The sequence below is a fragment of the Lagopus muta genome, chromosome 1, assembly GCF_023343835.1.
Source record: "Lagopus muta isolate bLagMut1 chromosome 1, bLagMut1 primary, whole genome shotgun sequence".
NCBI lineage: Eukaryota > Metazoa > Chordata > Aves > Galliformes > Phasianidae > Lagopus > Lagopus muta.
The window spans coordinates 97,839,424-97,863,091 of NC_064433.1; the positions used below are offsets into that span (position 1 = coordinate 97,839,424).

The window sequence follows — 23,668 nt, forward strand, 5'->3', positions numbered from 1 at the left end:
TTTTAGATTAAATTTACGGATTACCAGATTGCCAGAAAGCTCCCAAAGAATCCAATGCATATTGGTCTCTGTCTGAAGAGATGAGAAAGCAAAGGATGATCTGTGAAAATCACTGTTATTGTTCTCTAAGATAGTTATGACCCAACTGCTTGCTTGCAACTATACAACTCTGGACAGTGTGCCTACGTATCCTCAAATAAAAATTCTCTGGAGAAACACCACTTACATCAATGTTGCAACCTACCAAATGTGCTAGTGTCATAACCCAACTCAAAAGCAGCACTATATGACACAAGTACACTGTTGAATCTTTGTACAGTCTTCACATACAAGTTATGTTCATTTTTCTATGTTCGCTTAAGAACTGAAGATTAACACAAATAAAAAGTCCTTTCTGTGATGTGGGCCAAAGCAGATTTTAATTGGACAGCACACCTTTTCTGCCCTGCCCAGGCAATCTGAAGAAGTTTCAACATTTGCTTAAACAAATTTTCACATGAAAATTCTCATTTAAAGGTTCCCAGTTTATGTTTGCTGATTTCAGGTTAATAAAGAGAACGGCATCTGGATAAAACACAATAGAGCGCTTTGTAAAGTAAAGCTCCTAATCTGATTTAACAGCTTCATTTCCAACTCCACGGATGTATTTCCAGTCAGTGGCCTTGCTGAGAAGTGTGCCCCCCTAAGCATCTTGAGATACGTTTGTTGTCATAAACGCATTAATAGCACTGATGCAAAGAGCCCAGTAGCACTCCGATAACAACGTGACCCATGAAATAAAGCAGATTTTAAAACCATCGAGACAATGCATTTTTCTCATTTATTCAAATCTTCTGCAGGAAGTAAACACTGAAAGATTTAAAAAAACTTCACACTGCAGTATGTACAGTTTTGTGACATCACATGAGGAAATTAATTTCTAATAAAAAAATGAGACCAGTTAGATAAATTACTGAAAACACATCACAATAAAATTGGTTGTGGTAAAATCCCAAATTCTTATGTATGACAATGAAAATCAATATTCCTTTGTTTTACAGCAACGGAATAGTCCCGGTACAATACCTCAGTTACTCAGAATGGAATCCTGAACTTACATGACTGATTACAGTTGTATGAGTACTTCATGTTTTAAAAGTAGGTTTGCGTTTATTTTTTTTTCCCCCAGACCCTTTTGATTTGAAGCACATTCTTTCACAAAGCTAAAATACCACAGCAGAAGTCATGTCCAGAAGTGGAATACTGTTGTGTTTTGAACTGACCTGACTTGTTAAGACATTTTTGCCAACGCACAGATGCACAGGGTCCCCCATGCACTTTTCATGCAGCAGGTAATCACAACTTTAAATAAAAGTATTTTTCTATACATTCTTCCAGACTTGCAACTGTATACATACATGCAAAAGTTTTTAAACCTATGTGATCCTATTTACACTTATACATGGAATATACATAACAAAAAAGATTAAAAGGTTTTGTTTTTTTCTTTTTCCTTTGCATTAGAACAATACAAAATATGTATTTTTCATTAAGGAAACCACTATTTACATCACCTTTTAAAAACCAATTTCAACATATTATAGGTGTAACAAGTCAATCTATTTACATTATATATAAATATATATAATATATACTTACCAGCTTACTCCTCTGTAAGATGTGGCAGAGAACAAACTGGTAATATCATGTCACTGACGTCAATGAGAGCTGTAATACTTTCACCAACATTTAACAGGGTAAATTTAAACCGCTCATTTCTTTCCTTTAAAAAGATTCGTAAATTAAAAATTTAAAAACATTACTAAGAGCAAATGGCTAAGAAAAGTGAAAGTTATGGCTGAATTCCCTTTTGATCTTACAATGGTTATGAACTTCTCAAACTGCGCTGACAGGTTAAGTGGTATCAGTGCAGAAGCCCTCTAGCAACACAGCTCTGATTCTGTGATCGTGTGTCACCTTCCTGTCATTTCCTCACGTTTGGCAGCGGAGATGTTGGAAATCTGGTTCTCTCGGTCCCTTACACTTCCCTCTGGAAACAAAAGGCATAACTGCATGGCAATCACAAGTCAAACCCCAAATCTGCCCAGCCTGAGTGCTACACTAACACAGCGGATGAAGCGGCCTGTAGGTCCAACCTCGAGCAAGGCACGGGGAACTTGGCAACCCAGCTGCTGCCGCTGCAGCTGTTCTGAGTTACAGAATGTTAAAGTTGACTCTGGTACAAGTCCCAAGGGGATGCAGCTACAACTTTAAGTAGCGTGCACATTCCTAACTCGCTTCGTCACTGCTCCATGAGGTGGAGGCAGCTTTCCCCCAGCAGTCTCATCCATTTCCAGATGCAGTGTCATCTCCTCCCTTACCCGACGGTGAGCTTACGTGGCTGCACCTAACAGTCCTGCACCTACACAGCTGCTGCTGCCTGTCTCTGACACAGCCCTGATCCTCTTCAAACCCACAGTCTGAAGACCTAGCTGAAATATCACCCTCCTGAGCTAGCACACACCTATCTTTGAAGGCTCCACTCTCCCAGGCTGAGGGAGCATTTCGGGGACAGCTGAAACGCATATCCTAGCAGTAAATATCTACTGAACCAAGGAGATTGGTGTTGCTGAGGTCACCGAGCATTACGCAGCGGATGTCCTTGGTTTCTCACTCATCCCACAGGGACTGGGGGAAATCAAGGATCTTTTGAGTTGCCTGGAAAAATGTGGTCAAACCTGACTGATCGTTCTGCTGGTGCAGCAAAACCAACTCCCATATCTCCCTTTTTTGGTGGAACAACTGAGAGGGAAAACTCCCCAAGCACGACAGTGAGGACGCCTTTTAACTCACCCATCCCATGCTGTAAGATAAAAAATGATGGAAAAGTCTTCAGTCCTCAGGTTGAAAGGCTGTAAGTGTGGATGGGGCAGATTTTGAAAAAGAACTCTCTTCCCTAGGGAGCAGTAACATCAGTGGCACTGGAGAATTGAACATAAAAGACTGTTGCCCTCTTAGCAGCTAACTGGAGAGCAGCATTAAGTTAGCAGGCCCTTTCCTCTCAAGGGCCTCATCTTTATGCTGTACACTGCTTTCAGATTGTAATGTCCACAACAGGCAAGATTCTTTTACGAACTTCGTGACCTGAAATTAAATTCCTGTGTTTTATAATTTACTGACATCTGTGAGAATTGCAATACCCTTCCATTAACTCCATTTAAAAGAAAGCTAAATCATTAACTGGTCAAACTTAACATTTTAACTTAAATGTTTTATAAAACTTTAAAAACTAAATGTTCAAAAGTATATATTACAACAATAGACTACCATAGAATAAATACATAGGTAAGCACGCTCCTAGACTCCAACGTTACTTTTCATTATGCTTAGTTAGGCTTTTTCTTCTACTTTTCATCAGAACTTCGTTTTACAGAACACATTCATCCATTCACGTCCACTGAAGCCGCATTTTTCTGAGGAGCCCTTCAAGTAAATTATAGCCCTGTATTTACTCTGGGGATCATCTATTATTCTCTATTGTATATATTTCCTAGCTATTTACATGTTGTTTCAAGAAAAATAATCAATTAAGACTTTAAGAGACATTTAACGGCTGGAACAAACACCATCTTTTTTAAAATATTTCTGTTGGGTTGACTCATACAAAAAGAATTCATTTCTACTGTCAATGCAAAATATACTTTTATCTCGTTAATGATTACTCTAGGAGACATCTGAATAGTCATCGGGCCACTTATAAATGCAAATATTAAAGACAAAATTTATTTCTATATTATACTTCAGACAATGACATTTAGAATGATATTAGATTTGCGTGAAGGTTTTAAAATATAAATCTTCTTTCTACAGCCCATTAATATATTACGCTTCACCCAAATAACATAAAAATATATCTTTAAGTTGCTCTGTTACTTCTCATATAAACCAGGGGGAATGTTTTATACTGGATACTGCCAAACATTTGTGTTCCCTAAGAGAAGGTACCCACAGGAGGCCTCACAGAATTGTGGTGCATTTTCCAGCTGGCAGACAGAAGTCCCTTTTAGCAGAGACTGCAATACAAAGAAGGGACCCCAGGCAGTGGGCAGAGGAGAAGGGGACAACTGCTTGCTCTCTCTGCCTAAGTAAGCCAGAAGGCTTGGGAAAGGGTCTCTGCAACAAAAGCAGAAAGGAAAAGAGCAAAACGTCCTATCACTCATCTCTGCAAACATGAGCTGAAAAGAAGAAACAGCAGTTTTGTCATGTCATCAGCTCTCCTTGGTGAAAATGGTCAATATTAAAACACAAGCGTGGCTTTCATTATCTGTGCAAACCAACTGCTAAGCTGTTTTCTGATAACACAGGGAATTAGAAATGATATTGAAAGCTACAGAGAACATTTTTTCAGGGGAGTAAAAAGTTCAGCCAAACTATTAATGTGCATAATTTAGAGGAGCCAGATTTTGTCCTCTTCCTCTCCCATGAGCAGTAAGGGCTCCAAATGGAGTTAACACTGACAGCGTTAATAGTGCTGCTTGGCACTTCCCCAGTCAGCAATTCTTCTAAGGTGTCTCAGCTTTGACCACAATTTTCAGTTACTCCCATCTCAGACTGATATTGCCAGATGTTACAAATCACAGCACAGGTGGGGATTGAGGAAAAGGGCAGAGGAGGATTTCTGAGACATATCCCACTATCCATTACAAAACATGACAAAACCACAATTTTATCCTCAGTGCAACCTGAAAAATTATTCTGAAACCAGATTTTCTGCAGAGAAAAGGCAGTGCATTGAACCATGCATCAGCAGTTCAGAGAGTAATAAATATTGGCAGAATATGGATTCTCTCCCCTAGTCATAGGAAGAGACCAACACGTTTTTAATGAAAAATTCTATTCTGTACTCGAGTGGAAGTCTGATGTGCTGCTTGAGCACAGCTGGCATTCTCTTGTGCAGGAAGCAACAATCTGACTATCTGGCTCACAAACTATCCACCATTTTCCTCACCAAATCTATGTGCTATGCTTGATGAAACACAGTACTCCAAGAGGCATCTTGACTTTCCCTTTTCAAGGAGGGAAGTGACAGGAATGTACCGACAGAAGACTGATCTGATACTTGCACGATATACGAAAATTTGCTTTTTATACAAAAACCTAGAACAAACCCTTAATTGTAGCTAGTAACTCATAACAATGGCTAAGGATTCTGAGGAAGGCCTTTGTCAAAAGCAGGGCAAGGAAGAAAAACAGATTTTACACCACTATTCTGTCAGGACCATAAACAAGATTTAAAAATAACAATACAAACTTTGGAAGCACTAAAAATTACATTTCAGTGCAATTCAATTATTAACACTGACATGGGTTTTTCCAACGCGATGAATTAATACCTTGGACGGACTGCTCCATTTCTTTTAAAGTTATTCATAAAATTTCACAAAGCATATTAAACATTCCAAGAAAAGTACACTGTCTCTATGCTCAGGCTTCCAAAAAAATAAGGATTATTTTACAGGAAAGGGAGGAAACGCAGCATTACCACCACCTAGGCTGTACTCTTACACTTTATGTTATACCAAAGACTTGCAAATCCAAGTAAGACTGTGATCAAAGAGTACTCATAACTGAATTTGATGCATACAGAAATGTCTTGTACAAATTACAACCTTTCTAATTTCCTCGTGACAATCTATAGTAAAGCAAATTTTATCTACATGTATTTTAAATAACATCACCATAAAAATAAAAAGTTTATCAAATGAAAACGTGTTTCAATTAGACCATGCTTTTCTAAAATCATGCTCAATTTGTACAGTAGTCAAGTTCATACTCTTTTTTTTAATGTTCTTTTTTTTTTCTTCTTTTTTTTTTTTTTTAAAACAAAGACTCAAAACCACAGATTGTAAACTCCTTGACGAGGCTCTAGTTTATTCTGGCTCTTTTTTGATTGTTAGCACTTTTTCCAGAAGTCCATGCACTTCTCCATTCACACCATGTTGATGAGAGGTCTTACTTCCCATGTGGTTGCTGTAAGAGCTTCTCAAGTTACTAAAAGGAGTTTTAAGCTCTCCATCAGATGTCATCTCCTCTTTGATTGTAACACGAGTCGAACTATCGGTAAACGATGGTTCGTTCCAAATTTCTTTGTCATGTGCTTCTTGGCTACTAATAGAGTTGCCGCCTTTCTGTAACATGTAGTACAAGATCGGATTGGTTTTGGTCAGTCTCGGAGAGTCTTTTTCATAATCATTCTTGTCCATACCTGTGATCACCCATCTAATGGGACCTTTTTCACTGGGCATGGGACACACACTGAACTGGTCAGGTTCAAGTCTCCCCAAATGTTCAGGGAAGGGGGAACTGGCAGGACTTTTTACCGGATACTGAAATGTTCTGTGATCTACACAATTGCTCTGTTGCACAGGACTTCCCATTAACGCATTTACTGAAGAAATGCTGAATTCGGGTTTATTAATTGTTGCATTGCTTTTGTTTCCTTTTTTCTTGCCCTCAGTTAGTAAGTTATTCCTATGTTGTGACAGGTCTCTCTCACAGTTTTCTGAGAGAAGCAGCTGTTTCAACACATTAAAGCCTTTACTATCTCTAGACCAACTCCTATTATCACTTTCATTATTTGAACCATGACTTACAGCATATTTAAATTCTGAATCACTTCTGCCGAATTTCAGTTCTTGCTGGTTTAGCAAAGGCCCATACAGTGCCTCTGTAGGAGAAACATGATTGTTTGCAGCATGAGACACATTAGTTTTCATCTTTTTTAACGGACTTTCCAAAGGCTCAGCGTGAAGTTTCCTTTTCTTCGGTACTGTGCAAAGATTCTTTGATTCCAGGTGTGTCAGGTCACTGTTTTGGTGACTTCTGTCCAGCTCATCTGCAGGGTAACTATCTTGATTCTGTGTCAGCAATCTACTTAGCAAGCCATTTTTGGAAAAAGAAAAATCTTGAGGTGAAAGAGGCTCAGACTTCATCTCCTCAGATGCTGGAGAAGCAGCTGTGTTTCTCTGTAGCGAATGAACAAATCCTTGAAATTTGTTACCCTTGCACTCTCTTATTTGTTGTGCATTTGAATTATAAGGGACATTTGATTCTTCAGATGGTTCAGTTTTTATTTTCACTGTCAATATTTGCTCATTCAAAGCCTTATCTCTCTGTTCCTGAGAACTTTCATCTCTTAAAAGCACCCTCTCTTTCTTTTCATTTTTACCTTTATTGGGAGTTCCCAGAAGCAGCTGAAGGACAGTACGCCTTTCAAGGAGATTTTCTATTTCCGAGCCTGGAAGTCCTTGTTCAGTGGGTACAGGCTGACAACTTAATATTTTGTTATTTTCTTCGTGCGTACTTAATTTGTTTGTAAGCAGAGGGCTGTTCAATCTATCAATCAAGCCTACAGGTTTATCTGTGTTCCCCACTAGCAGATGTTTGCCAGATCTTTGTTCTTCACTTGACATGGAAGTCTGCATACCACACTGAGCAAGATTCTGCAACAGTTTGCTGGCACTGAAAGCCGAAGAGTTTTGTGGACTGTCATTTCTGCTCAGCTTAGCTCCTTGAATTTCTTTGCTTTTTGAAAGATCTATCAAATGTTTAGATGCAGGATTCACCAGCCTGTCTGGCTGGATGCTGCAGGCATACGGTGGTGAGCTACGTTTGATGGCTAACGATTGGTGAGAGAGATTTATAGGAGAGTCTGCTTTTGTAGAAGCAAGCAAAGGCGGAGTGTTTAGTGGAGTCATTCGATTTGCATTGGGACTGTCAGTAACAGGAGTCCTTTTACCAGTCTGTACAGTGAATTTTGCCACATCAGCAGCACTGTGTGGTCCCTGAGGATCATTACTTTTGTCTGCTTTTTCTTCGCTCTTATGCCCAAGTAACAGCTGAAGTAGTGTTACTTTCTGATGGGGGTTCAGCTTAGAAGCCTTCAGAGTGTCTTTGTCTTCCTTGTTCTCTGGACACGAAACTTTTGGATCCCAGCTATGAAGCAAGGACTGAGTCAGGTTATCCAGTGATGCAGGTGGACCTGCGTCTGGTTTGTCTGTCCTCTGTTTAAAAGATAAGTCTATAGGAAGACAGTTAGAATGGGAGCTATCGTCATCACTGCTGTCATCTGTAAAACTAGGATTGTTGTCTGAATACTCATCAATAGTTGTTGGTGTGCTGCTCTCTTCAAAAATGCTGGCTCTCTCACTCTGTTCGTGCCCTTTTAACTGTTTGGTGGTATTCTGGCTTTTCAGGAGATGTAAGAGCAAACTGTTGCTGGGAGATGTTTTTACATTATTCCTTTCCAAGTTATTTTTGAATCCCACATTTTTGGGTGGTGAATGTGTGACTCCCACTGAACTCTGAAATGTTGCCATATTGCTTTTGCTAGATACCATTTTGGTTGATGATCCGGCTTGACCATTGAGATGGCTTGTCATTCCTTTTGCTAAACTGAACTGGCCAATATCTTTTTGAGCACTTTCTTGTAATCTGGCCATAGCTGCAAGTCTCTCACTTGCTATTTGATTTGCATTTTGTGCTTTTAAAGCATGTTCCCTGGAGTACTGCTGCAAGTGAGCTTCACTTGAAAGGAGTAAAGCTAGTTGGCTGCATGCTACGCTGGGCTTCGGTGAAGCAGCAGGACTAGATCGCTTCTCTACCATGCTTGCCACAGCTTGTAATCTTGCAGCACAAGACAGTGGTTCATTTATTACTTTAGGTCCACCCTGCACTGCATGAGGAGATTCTATAAACCTCTCTTTGGGCAGGTTCTTTGTTATATCAGGCAGGCTGCTGTCCAACTTCTGATCCTTTGCTTTGCTCTTCTTCAGTAGAGTCTTCAGGTGACTGGATGCAACACCATAGCACCGTAAATCCTTCTCCACCTGTAAAGAATCATGGCTAAGGGAATAGCCTTGCTCCTTAAGGCTCTGTCTAATCTGCTGTGACAGAGCAACACTCTGAAGCCTAGAGCTGAATGACTGAAGCAAAGAGGCAAGTAATGTGCTATCCTGTTTGCCTTTAGGCACATTTTCAACCATGCCAGCTAACAAAGCTTCCTTTTTTCCATCTAAATCCACAATGGAATCAGACAACCGCCTTCTCTTTGCTGCATTCCAATCTTCAGAAGACTGCAACAGCCTTGCTTTTTTGAGGTGCAACATGCCAGATCCCTGATATGTACTTGTGTTAAGAACTGGACCATTACTTTGACAGCTGGGAAATATATTTCCAGAAATCTTAAAGTTTTGATCCTCTCCACTATGCCCAGTAGACTTTTTGTCAACTGTAGTACCTGAGCCTCCTGCTGCTTGATGCATTAGTAATCCCTCTAGGTAAGTTAGAACAACAGAATCCTGGTGCATCTCAGAGCCAAGCTCTTCTCCATGAGTCATGTTCAATAAAAGTATTCAAAAGGGCTCTGTTTCTATTCACTTCAAAGAGTAGTTTGCTGCAGCTGAATTGAGATGCAGAGTTAATAAATAATAGATAGATGTCTACAGCGTTTTCTCACAAACTTTCAGAAACAACACAGTCACATTCCAGGCAGGTTTCTTCCAGTGTATCTTGTTTGATAAACCAGATTTTCAATCATGTCCCTGTGTTGATATATAGAATATTTACGATATTTACGAAGGATGTCTAGGAAGAACGCTCAAAACACACTTCTAAGGTAGGAAAGTTCCATCATGTATTTGCTTTCTTCAGCTTTCTCCAGGAAGCTAGTTTGATTTCCATCTTTTTCCATCTCCATCAAGCAATAGAATACCTAAGTGGAAAAAAAACAAAACAAAACAAAACAAAAACAGTGGTCAAGAAAAAGAATTAGGGTAAGATCTAAATAAACTGAGTTTTTTTTCCACACATTGTTCTAAAGAGATTCAAGATGTATAAGCAATAATCACACTCCAGAAGAAATAATTGAGTAATGCAATGAGTCTGTGGCACCTAATTTGAAGAACTCTAAAAATGATTCTGAGACAGAAAGCATTATGTAAAATCTAAGCTAAAGTGAACTATTCTAAGTGTAGCTACAAGAAATGATCATTGAATTCCTCTGTTCTACAGCTCAAAATAAGAACTAGCAACCATGAAAGAAAAATCAAAATACTGCTCAGAAAAGTTTACACTGGATTCTACCTCACAGTTTCATCAATATTTTTATGTTAGCATGTGAATACACAAGGCATGAACAACACCACAGTGAAAGAAAAATAATGGGAAAAATATATATACCTAAGAGTCAGTGTTCAGGTTCATGTTGAATTTCTTTTCAAATACCAGAATAAGCTGCAACACATATGAGCACATTTCTGATCTTCCAACTCCTAACTACCATTAAGTAATTAGAAGAGTCAAGAGTGGAGAAAAAGGTGATTATTAACATGTTCCTGGTAAATCTTCTTTGAAAGATATTTACTTTTACACTCTTTCCATGTATTCAATGTAAACTGGTGAAAAAGCAGGCCTTCTTTGAAGCCTTTCTGTTTTCAAAGTCATTCATGTAGAACATCTCTACTCAATACTTACCTGGATGAGGCAGTATGCTATAAAATGTAGATTTAAAAAACACAATGGTTCTTACGCTTAGATGTATCTCTTAGTTTTACGTTGGTCAACGGTAGCATGAACAGTTCACACAGTTAACGCAGTTCAGTACTGAGATCATTATACCACACATGCCTCCTTCTTTTCTCTTTCAGTTCCACATAGCATTAATATTCAACATGAACACAGCTAAGTGCCTTTCAACATACCTAGCTCTGCAATTTTCTTTCACAGACTAAAAGCATATTTAAACTTGTAAATACAAGTTTTCAGAAGGATATACAAAGGTGAAAGCCATGCATCCTTAAAGTGAATGAATGCTTTATGATTGATTGCACAGAGGCTTTTTTTTTTTTAATTCAAAAGCTACAGGCAACTAGAAGTTAGAAAAATATCAAATCTGAGAAAAGTATGGAATTAGAACAACAGCTACACAGCCATAATGCTAATACCTTATAGACGTTCCTGTACAAATACATTCTTAGTAGACTTCAAGTCATTTAAGGAAGTTCCACAAACTATTCAAAACAAACAAGTAAACAAAAACAAAAAACAAAAACCCACAGAACTAAAACACCAGCTAAAACACTGTAGTGTAAATGAGTATACCCATGTATCTAAACAATGAACTGAAAGTTGGTAGCTCATTCTTGGGAATCAGTATTTCTCTCACAAATTGCCTATGATCTCACTGTTTCTTCAACATTCTCTGTGTCTGTGCATTGACTTTTGCAAAGGTTCAAATATAATAAACAGCAAGTCCTTGGAAAAAAAAATAGCTCATACACAATGCTTCTCATGAATATGTCAACCATCCAGAAAGTGCCATGTCTATACAGCTAAGTTTATTTTCTTAAATATTTGGAAATATACTTTATCCAGAAAACAAAGTTCTCCAGCTTCCAAAACCAAACAGTTTATCTGCAGATACATTTTCACATTTCAAAAGGCAATTTAGCTCACAGCATGTTGTTCTTATACAGGAGCAAGTAGCACTTGATACCCTCCTTTGTGCTTAAGAAAATAAAACTGCGTTTTTTCACTATCATACACTGCAGCTACCTTAAAGCATCCCTTAAAGCCAAAGCCCCAAGCCAGTGCACTCTGTGTTAAGCTGGTATTTGGGAAGACATCACTATAAAATTAATTTTTAAAAGTACAATGCATTTATGTGAATTCCTTAGGTGCTCAAAAAGACTACTGCAAGAGGTGACACTTGTAGCCAGTACAGTTTATGTGCAGGTACTCTAAACAGCGGCTTGCCACTTTTATCTTCTTTTTTTGGTTTGTTTGTTTGCTTGCATGTTTGAAATTCCTCAAGGGCAAAGAAATATTCATAATTTTACTGAAGTCTAATGATGCAAGGGAGCTTTCATTGAAGAGAATGAAATCTGAAAGGCATATAACATGAGGAAAAGGACATCACAGACCCTTCTAAAGAAGCTGCACTGATTTAGTATCACAGTGGCTATCATAGCATTAAAAAATCCTGCCGGACCTGATGTGCAACATGCAAATATGAAGTCACCTGTCAAGAATGGAAATCACATTTAAAAAAAAAAAAAAAAATCTCTAAACCCATACTTTATTTGTGACAAAAAGCCTGGTAGTAAATTAACCTATTTGAAAACAGTCTCACAACTACGCATTTCTTGCAAGTTTTGAATCTGGTATGCTTATCTTCCACTCTCTGGTCTGATGTGTGGTCATACGGAATCAGAACCAGCTTTGGGAATTAATGTTTAGCTAGACAAAATCATTCAGTAACACAATCATTCAGTAACCCTTTCAAAACATATTGACTAAACCAAAGAATTTCCCTGAAAGTGTGCAATAAATATGATTGCAGAAATCATCTGAAATGAGGAAATAAAAATAGAATGTTAAAAAAAGAAGGAAGAGAAGGGGGATCTTATGTACCTAATGTCTCCGAATCTCTAGAATTATATTTCACTATAGTGAAAGAAATGATAAATTCAATTTGATATGCTTTCTTGACCAGGCAATGACTGTGCGTGAACCACTTTTTGTTGTTTCAACTCTTTCTTCACAAATTCTCGTATTCTACAAATAAAAGGCTTGTTTTGCAGAGGCTATTTTCAGAACCAACACAACCACACACCGATCACAGCTCATTAAGTCATGTTTACCTAGACAGAACTAAAGCAGCAGCACGACTCACAACACAAATGCTGTAACCTGGAGAGACACTCCGAAAGTGGAGCATACCATGGGAAATCAGTCCTACAGCCTTTTAAAAAGTGCCCAGGGAGAATCTGTAGGCAGAGTGAGGAAGATAAGAGAATATTATAACACGCATTGAACTGTAGAAATCATGGATGTCCAGAATATTAATTTTACTTTTGCAGTTATCAAGAGTTCTTCTTTGTTTGCAAACTACGGATATACTTGGTAGTTGCAAAGATTTCAGTGGCAAAATAACAATATACTCTGACATCCTTCAGTTAACATGAAGTATTACTGCCACAAAAGATAAATTGGAGAACAAACCCTTCTAGGTTAAAACAACAACATCTGAACCAATAGCTTTTTGCTGACATGCACACACACACACGTATATATACACACACATAGTTTACATATAGTATATTGCTAAATCTCTGCTCTATATCAGAAGTCTCTTGAGATGAATGCAGCAGCTGAGACCTCTTCACAGATTTGATTCAGGCTGTCAAGAATTTTGAAGGTTCCCCTTCCGAATTTTTTTTAAAGACAAAAGAGAAAACATAATCTGATTATAGAGCACAACTGAGCAACAGATGAATTCTTCCAGAGAATCTGAGAATCAACACGCCTTTTCTTAACAATAAATTAATGGAGATCAAACTCTTCCCTATGACTGTGGGATGACACTGAGAAAACAAAAGCAACTCTTAAGTTTTTTCAATTAATGAATGCCTCCGCTGCAAAACTTACCTGGAAATGCTAAAACAGCCATTCTGCAATTAACCAATAGACACTGAGTTGTTACCATTTAATAAATTAAAAACAGGTAATGATTTACATTGTCACCTATAAACATGTTTAACTGGTATCTCTGGCTAGTACTTCTCCTTTCTAAATCTCCCACTACAGCTCACAGCCTACCTATTCTCATATTCCCAGAGCAGCTACAGCCCATCATGTCAAGTGGTGTTTCAGACGGTCATTTTCATCATTGTTCATTTGAGGAATCTAGGGAATACAGTAGCAGCTTGTGATCCTGGGGTCTTGGTTACTTGCTGTGCTTCAGGCAGGCCGAATGACTTCTGGTTTTACTTTTCTATATCGTATTTTCACAGATGGTGTAAAATAATAGATGCAAACATCAAAAATACAACAGGGGATAAATATATTAAAGACTTTAAGTTGCTTAACAGCTTCAGTAACAGTACTGAGCAAGCACCTAAAACAGGATTTCAAACGATTGTGTTCTTACAAGCTGTCTGTAGTGAGATGCTGCAGAGCAGAATGAAATTAAGTTCTACACAAAGATTCCCACATGAGCGAAGAATGGAAATTGCAGCAGAATTTTTCAGTAGACTGAATACAAGTGTAGAAAGGAAAAATAGCTGTCCCACAATTATTTTGTTCTGAGCTCCATTCCTTGGACTTCAGCAGACAGGAAGGATGTATTCAGAGTGGTGGTACAAGCACTTCTGTTGACTTTTTGCTAAGGTTACAAGCAGTGAAAAAGGCATGATGCACTGCACCGAATGCATACAGCAGCACAAATGTGGAGGTACTTCAAAGGCAATTAAGCATGTACTTTAAGAGAAGCCAGTATTAAGTGTTTTGCTAAATCCCTGCTTTACTTCTGAACTCTACTGAGATGAATGGAGCAGCTGAGACCTCTTCACAGATTTTATTTAGTCTGTAAAGGCATTCTGAAGATTTCCTTTCCCTTTTATTTAAAAAAAAAAAAAAAAAGAAAAAAGAAAAGTGCAAAAATAATTAGATTACAGAGCAAAATTCAGTAACAGGTGAATATTCCACAGTTGCACACTAGAGAATTTATGAATCAACATACCTTTTTTTTTTTTTAATAATAAATTCATGAAAACCAAACACTTTCCCTATGATCCCAGGATATCACTACGAGAAAGGAAACACCGACTCCTTCCCAACAGCTTGGCATACTGTTTACTTGTTGATGGGGCCTACTTACTCCAAGAGATTTTAAACATGGAAAAGATACCCTGCTGCTTTTAAAAAGCTGAATCGGGAGAGGGCACACTGGGGATCACATTGCAGTTTGAAAGGTTGTTGCCAGACTTTTCCAGGGACTCCAAGGCACTGCAGAAGTGGAGCCCCAGCAGCCAGAACCAGGACACTCCTTACCATGCTGCCACAGTCCTGCAGAATCACCACTCACCCTTTAAAATGACAGGGCAGGAGAACCTTTTCATAGATTCATAAAATCGTTTGAGTTAGAAGGGACCCTTAAAGGCCATCTAGTCCAAATCCTGCAATAAATAGAGACACCTAGGGCTAGATCAGGTTGCTCAGAGCCCTGTCCAGCCTGACCTTGGATGTCTCCAGGAATAGGGCACCCACCACCTCTCGGGGCATCCTGTTCCACTGTCTCATCACCCTTATTTGTAAATGTTCCTTCTTTATACCAACTTAAATATCCCCTCTTTTAGTTTGAAATAATTTCTCCATGTCCTGTCACAACAGATCCAGTCCTTTCTTATATCCATCTTCAGATACTGAAAGACCACTTTCAGGATCCCCTGCAGCCTTCTATTCCCTAGGCTGAACAGCCCCAGCTCTCTGTCTGCCCTTGTAGGAGAGGTGCGCCGTCCCTTGGATCATTTTTGTAGCCTTCCTCTGAACACGTTCCAACAGATCTATGTCTCTCTCATATCAACTACTCAGAGACTTCACAGTGGACACAGTACTCCAGGTGAAGTCTCACCAGCACAGAGTAGACTGACAGAATCACCTCTCTCAATCTGCTGGCTATGCTTCTTTTCCCTGGTGCTATGTTAGGCTCTGTACTGCCAAAAGCAATCCTGACCTTACTTTCTGGCATTAGCAGAAGTTTTAAGGTTTGAACTGAAAGGAAGAAAGCTACATCAGGCCAGACAAAGCCTTCAGATGATTTCAGCTGCTTAAACAGTCAGGTTATGGTAAGTTGTGCAGAAGATTGATCCCCTAAAAGTTGACACAATAACCTGAAGGGATGCAAAGAGACATAATTTTATTAATGCACATGCGAGGAGAGATGCAGAAGCTGGAACATGTCAAATTAAGAGGCAAAGTATCTTCACATGGAAGACCAAAAGCCCTAGCAATGTTGGCTACCCCATAGCTTACAGACACCCATGTCACTTTTGATTACACCAATAATTGAGTATTTTATGTAAATTTCAGTTAATTCCTTTGCAGAGACTCACACACATAAACTTCTTATCACTGAAATAAAAAGAAGTGCTCCTTCAGTAGTATTTGTAAGCGTGATGCAAAGGGTACCTTTGAGTTCATTTCTTGATCAGGATCTGCTATCCTCCAAAAACACATTGCTCTAATAAGAGCAATATCAATTTCTAAATATCACTTGTGAAGGAAGTGAATATTCGGCATCTAGGACCGCCTCTGAAGCTGTTTCTCAACAAATACCAAGGATACCAAAAGCAAACAGGCTCAACAAATTTATCATTTATTTTAAAAATATATATATACTAATAGGTACAGTGGAGTGGACAGAGGATGCATCTTCCCAATCTTCATATATTGCTTACTTCATAATTATTTACATAATTAAAAGAAATCTAACATCCAGACTTCTATTTCACCACCTTCCCCTAACAAACGATTTTGCTCTTAACAGTGTCAGTTCCCCAAGAATGCAACTTGATTAATACAAAGTGATTAATATACAGTGACTTCAGGACAATCATGGTTTTACCTTACGATTATTGCATGTAGATAACATTTCTACACATCTGATATGTGTTGAAGGTAACTGACAGTGCAACCATGGGGGACCAAGTGCCTCATGGCTAGCTATGAATGAGCTTTTTTTTTTATTTTTTTATTTTTATTTTTTTAATTTTCTGCAGAATAGGTTTCAACTAAAGTAAAAAAAAACCCACACAGTAATTCCATAGTAAGATATAGGATCACACTCACATAATATTCAATTATATATGCAGAAGGGCTGCTCCAAAAGTGATGCCTCCAATTTTATTATGCTGGTCCATGATGTCAGAGGTAGATAGCGGTGGTATGGTGATAGAGACTCAGTCTTCCTGACAATATTCCACTACATTTTATTGTCATGCAACAGATGAGAGGTGATGCATTTCAGCAGTGGTGACAGCAATGTAAAAGACAAGCCACGTTCTGGCTGGCCATGGACAGCTGACACAGTATAATCAGCTCACTCACACAAATAAGTGTATTACAACCAGGGAACTGCATACAAAGCTGAATATGGGATTCAATGCATTGAAAACAATGGTGGCAATGTTGGAATACCATTAACTTTGCACACATCGGGTCTCACAGTTTCTCACAGAGAAACAGAAGACACCATATGAAAGTTTGTTAGGACCTACTGAACCAACACAAGGTTGAAGATGACAGTTTCCCAAATTGCATCATTACTGGTAAGTAGATGTGATGGCACCGCTATAAGCTAGAGTCAAAGTGGCAGTCCATGGAGTAACAACAGGTGAATTTCCCACTGAAGAAAAAGTTCAAGAAGCAGCCCTCAGTAGGTAAAAGGATGTGTGTTGTCTTTAGGGATAGGAAAGGGGGATTCTTGTCAATATCCTGGAACCCAGGCAAACAAACTCTAACCATTACATTATACTGCAAAACCGATTAAGCTGAAGGCTTCAACTTCCAGAATCAGGCCAGAGAAGAAGATAACCATTCTCCTGCAACACCAAAATGCCAGGCCCCGTATCAGTTTGAAAGACTGAGGAGCACATTGCCATCTTGGCTAGACTGTCATCCCACACCAATCGCATGGTCTGAAGGTTTGGCAACTTCTGTCTTCTATCTCTTGGGCCTGATTTATTTTACTGTGAGGGCCACATTTTCCTAGCAACACACCATCACAGCTGCTGTGAAACAGTGAGTCAACTGCTGGAGCAGATGTTTTTTTCCATACATGTATGCATACAGGCTCCTGCTTATCAGTGGTAAAAATGCATAGCTGATGGTGTTGACTATGCTGAAAAATAGTGTTTTGTAGCTCAGAACTTGCTCAAATAGTGTTATTGTGCTCTTTGTATCTGTTGTAGCTTCCATAGAAATAAAAGGAGGCATTACTTCCAGAATGACCTATGCCTCATCTCAAATCTATATATTTATATATAGATACAGATAGATTCCTTTTTATTTTCATTTAAGTGAAAGAACAATATTATTTCTATTTTAATGAGACTTGAGTCTTCTGTAGGTCATGTTTCCAAAGGTAAGGACACAGGAAAGGCTCATATAATTTCAGCTAAGTGGAAAAGGAAAAGCCCGCATTAACTAGAAGGTTTTTTCTAGTTCTTTACAAAATTGATTTTTTTCTCCTAAGTAGCAAAAACATCAACAGAAATGAATCTGTAACATAAGAACAAATTTAAGTGAATTTTGGGGAGAAAAAGCTAACAACATCCTGTGAAGAATGTCACAGAAATTTCTCATCTTTAAACTGTGCCAGAGTTTACCTGAAAATACTCATCAATTTCCAACGAAATACTGAAAGCCTTTTAAGTCATACCAATGTACAGGGATGATTACTTAACAACACTCTCAAATTTTAGGAATTGTGCTGCACACACATCCATGAACCATACTGACCTAAACCTCAAGTCAAGTTGGAACAGCTAAAATACTGACTTAGATAAAAAAAAAAACAATGAAAACTTTTACTTTGTTTGTGCTGATGAAAAGCCACTGTAAGAATAATGGAAGGCCAGCAAGTGGAAATGCTTAACTACCCTACAGTACAAAGGGAAACATTCTGAAATAATTTCTCAAATTTTATGTTGGAAAAAAAGAAAATGACAAGCATTATAAGTATCAGCTAATTTGGGACCACCTTTCAAAGCACATCTCAAACCAACAAGTTTACTAAGCCTTTATAAAGTCATATGCCTACAATGCCAGTTACAAAACCAGCTTCCATCTAAAATTAAGCCTGTGCCCAAGAACCCTGTTGAACAATCACAGCACCAGCAAATCATTAACTGGCTGCTAGTGAGTCTCATCATTTTGTAGGAAAAAGTCAATCTCAGCCACCATGAAGAAGTCCAGTAATAAATAGAACAGACTAGTTCAGAAGCTGCACATTTAGATGTATATAAAAACATGGTTCTACAGAAATTTGTCTAATTTAAGAGTGAAGCTGCTGCCAGAACACATGACTCCATGGACCTTCAGCTGCTTGCTCGTCACCTTCCTTCCACTGACACAAGTGTTCTTACATAAAGCTCCTACTGGGTAAGTAGGACTAAGGGCCTCAATGTCACCAAAGGAACCTCCCAAAATGCCACAGAATGCTTGCTTCACTGTTCTCCATGTGGGGATGTCTGAGAAACGTGTCTGGAGAAGCGTGTAGGACAAAGGACAGAGCCTACTTTTTAGATTCAAACCACACTTGTGCCAAAAGCAAACAGCAGAAGTCTCTCTACCTGTTGAGATTCTCTAGGAAGAAACCCAGGCAGACTGTCTCTGATGACTTTACTAGTCAGATGAAGATGCCTTTAAGAAGCATCTCCTAAGCAGAATTTAAAAAATGCATACTACACATATACATGTATGCATAATTTATACACACAAATAGAACAACCAGAATATTTTTATATTGTACTGAGGCATCCTATGAAGCTGCAGTATAAATCCTACTAAACTGAACTTAGTTTGCCCATCCCTAAAATAGATTTGACATACAAACACAAACACAAGGTCAAGGTCACAGATCAGCAAGAAAGATTACAAAGAGGACTGATGTAAGAGCTGGCATTTGATCAAAGCTCCTGGTGCTGGTTGCTGTTTTTTCCCCTCCTCTTAGTACACTTACCAGAAATACCACTGTATTTTCTTTACATTGGTGCATTCTAAGTTTAAGCGTTCCCCACCTTTAAAAGCAGCTGACCTCTGCTTGTTTACATTAACAAAAGTAGTTCGGCAGGTTGTCAAATAAATAAGGAGCAATTATATTAAATGAAAAACAAATGGAAGATACCACTTTTTGCAATCTTTTTTGTACTATTCAACAGTATTAAGTCACAAATCTAGAAGGAGACCACTGCTACAGAATAAAGACCTCAGTTTATGTAGTCATGTACTCTGAGCTGCTTACTTTTCTATAACAATTGTAGGTGCGCTTTAAACACTCATTTATCTTTACTAGCTGTGGGCACAGCATATATTTCTCAATTTAATAAAACAAAAAGAACTTGTAACACATGATCTATGCAGAATACAATCAAACTAACTTCTTCTGTAATCAGGACAAGTCTTCTCCCAGAAAGCTTCTCTAATGCTGAACGTTGTGCAATTGAGCAGGTTAAACACTATAGCAACAGTTGAAATAATCATTAAAACTCAGAGGTTGAGTAAGAACAGTTAGAAATGGAATTCATTTACTGATCTATCAATCCACTCATCTACTGACACATTCTCAAAGCTTGAAACGCGCTGAAGAATATTTATCTTGCTGGTCAATTGCAATGGACACCTTCTGACACGAACAGCAGAAAGAAAAGGTGTACTGAGCAACACAAAGGCACACAAAATTCAAACCTGCAACACCACCACAAAGCTGAGATGTTCCTTCTAATAACTAGAACCTGAAGAACAGCATGGCTTGCACAAGTACAGTTCTGATGTCAGTCTAGACATGACTGGGAACAGTTTATATTTAGGGAGCGCAATGCCTGTGCATAGGTCTGTTCACGTATCTCCTGAGTTACTACAGCCAGACACAAACCACTCCTGAAGCCTGGCATGCAAGCTTCTCAGCACAACAGCATAGGTGTTTCTAGCTCTGATACTGATTCATGATATCCTAAAACAGTCACTGGTTAAGATCAAACTGAGTAAAATTTTAGACATTAGGGCAATACTATTCTGTTAACTTTTTTTTTTTTTAACCCCTTTGAACAAAATGGAAGAAGGTATATTAAAGTGCAATTTCTACCTTTCCTACACTACAAAAGGCTGCACACACAGAATCACAGAATTGCTCAGGTTGGAAGACCTTGAAGATCATCCAAAGATGTCCAACCACAACCTAACCATACTAGCCTAACTCTAACAGTCCTCTGCTAAATCACGTCCCTGAGCACCACATCCAGATGGTTTTTGTGTGGTGACACAACCACCTCCCTGGGGAGCCTATTCCAGTGCTTAACCACCCTTTCTGTAAACACGTTTTTCCTGATATCCAACCTAAACCTACCCTGGTGCAACTTGAGGCCATTTGCCCTCATGCTGTCACCTGTCAGCAGTGAGAAGAGACCAACCCTGCTCTCGCTGTAAGCACCTTTCAGATATTGGAAGAAAGCAATAAGGTCTCCCCCTCAACACCCTTTTACCCAGACACTGAAGTGTGAGGAAGGAAAAATAAATACACATGTATGCACAAATATCAGGCAATTATTATAATTCAAGATGAAAAACAGAGGTTCATTCAACATCTGCAAATTAATGACACTTTCTCTGAGAATCAAACACACACGAAAACGTACAAGACATCTTACATCCAAAATCATTTGAAGAAACACCTGTAAGTGTATAGTTAACCGACACTTAAAATCAAGCCTATTTGGAGTTCAATAGCTTAAGTTTATTATTAGGGCACACAAAAGAAGTCCAAGGCACAAAAATTCTTTCACTTCAATCAAGCTTGTAAATAAGTCAATTGCATATCATATCAGGCCTTTCTTTATATTACAAACTTTCCATTTGATTTGATTATGAAGATTAATCTGAACTAAACCACATCAGCAGCTTTTTTTTTTTTCTCCTGCTAAATACAAGCTCACCCTCTACAACCCCTGCAGGAGCAGGGGACTTTAGCTACTTCTGAATTTGGGATCAAACTGCATGCTTTTCAAGTCAAAGGGATGTAGTAGACCACAATCAATGGATAGTGGGATTATTTAGTGGTTTTTTTTGTTTGTTTATTTGTTTTTACACTGTGACAACATAGAATTGCATTTCAGACATGAAATGTCTATTTTATTTCCCTAAAGAAGACTTTAATGGGCAGAGTCAAAGCTCTCAGCAAAGGGAGCCTGAAGATGTAAGCTATTTTCAGTGTGTTGTCTTTTAAAAGGAGGTAATGACTAACAGCAATGAATGAATGGTTAGCCAGGAGAACAACAAAACCAAATGTCAGCTAGCACAATGACGAGAGTACCTCTGTCTGATCAACTCAGTAAAGTAGCCCACAGCAACTGATCATCTTGAAGCACTGGGCTGGCTGCTCTGTTTAATTCCATAAAGGAATTTTTATGCCAGTTTTAAAAACAATGTCCTTTTTCATGTTTATGCGAAATTTCACATCAATAAATTTTTGTAGTCAAAATAACATATAGACAAATGGTAAAACAGTAATTCCACTCATTTTATAAAACTTGTTTTTACTGACAAATTAGATCTATGGATTTTAATAAGACACCAAAATAATGGGGAAATTAGGCACACATAAAGATCCCTGCACTAAAGAGGCATCAAATTTTACGCAACATATCTTAATACTGCAGAATTAGGCACATGATAAACAGACGCACATCATAGTGAAAAACAGTAATAGATCACCAGTATTAGAGTCCAGTCAAGTTGGAGTTCTAGAACTTAATGAAAGCACGTTCACCTTCAAGATCTGAATGCAGTTTACAATATAATCAGTCATTATTCAGGGCATAGAGCAAGATTTCCTACTCTAAACTAGACCAGAATGATTATACCAGCTCGCCTGTTCCTCAAGTTGCTCAACACACACCTGCACAGCAGGTGATCTTTTGCCATGTGCTGAAAGCCTAACAAATTAAACTAGCAGTAACAAAGGCAATAGGGGCAAGACAGTAAACTCCTTTCTGTAAGCCTTTCTAACATTGCAGAGTGTGGGGGGGAAACAACACAGGAATAAACCAGAATTGTAATTACAATTTTAGGCTGTCTATTTAATGCCTACTGGTTAAGTACAGAAAGAAGGAACCTGTCATAAAACAAAGCAACTCTGTCACGAGCACAGTAAGCAAAGACAGTTTATGCAACTTGAAGTCTCCTATGTACTATAAAGTCATTATCTAACAGCATCCAAAAAACCACCACTCTGTCAATTTAGCTGATCAGGCTAGATATTATTTCCAACTTAGTCTGCCCTGGTAGAGATTTGAGCACAGCTGATGGGTCACAACCTATGTCCCTTGTATTATATAAAGCCATCTTTCCTTGACAGAATCATTTCCCAGTTCAATATACCATCAATAAGCAACTCCAGTGTTTTCTGAATCAATATATAGTAAGGCATTGTCAGCAACCAGAAGGTAAAAGTTTCATTGGCTGCATATCTTCTTACTAAATATCATATGCTGTTGTTGTTGTTGTTTTTTAGAGTGGTTAAAAGGATAAAGCCATAAAGCCAAAGGTTTTCATTCTGTCTCTGTTGCTAAACTTGAATGATACCAAGGAACTTTATTAATGGTAATGTCGATGTGGTATCTCACAAGTTCAAGCTCATACATTTCTGCAGAACCTAACTGAACTGATAGATGACTCACAAATATCAAATTAACACTGAAGTGAGTGACACTGGATCAGCAGAGGTACAAGTCAAAAAGAGCAACAAAAGCAAAGCAGTAGGGAATACAGTAGGGAGGGGAACTGCCCCCACTCTTCTGAAACAACCAAATACAATTTAAAATCCATTTATCAAGAGAAGGCCAGAAGTTCTAGTAGTCAGTTGATCACATCTCCAGCTTCTTGGGATGCTTTCAGCAGATGCCAAGTTAACAATCTCAGATCAAAAATTATCTGGGCATGTGAAATAAACCATAATCTGACTCAGAATTCTTAGGAAGGATAAGGACCAAAGCTAGTGTGATTTAGATATGAAGCAAAACAAACAAACAAAAAAAATACAGTGTAGTAGGCTTTAAGTTCACGGTCAGAAGCT

At 38.4% G+C, this 23,668-nt stretch overlaps 1 protein-coding gene across 17 annotated transcripts in view; it reads right to left on the reverse strand.

Annotated features, from left to right (window-relative positions):
* Nucleotides 1-801: 801 nt before the first annotated feature.
* Nucleotides 802-23,668, reverse strand: part of NRIP1 (nuclear receptor interacting protein 1) — a 69,547-nt gene continuing 46,680 nt past the window's right edge. For 14 of the 17 annotated variants that reach the window (XM_048936677.1, XM_048936591.1, XM_048936657.1 and 11 more), the window contains one exon: nucleotides 802-9,751. In XM_048936677.1, the coding sequence (XP_048792634.1) occupies nucleotides 5,910-9,377 (3,468 nt within the window). In that variant the 5' untranslated portion in view covers nucleotides 9,378-9,751 and the 3' untranslated portion in view covers nucleotides 802-5,909. The other 3 variants (XR_007375310.1, XR_007375307.1, XR_007375306.1) reach the window with 1 other exon arrangement.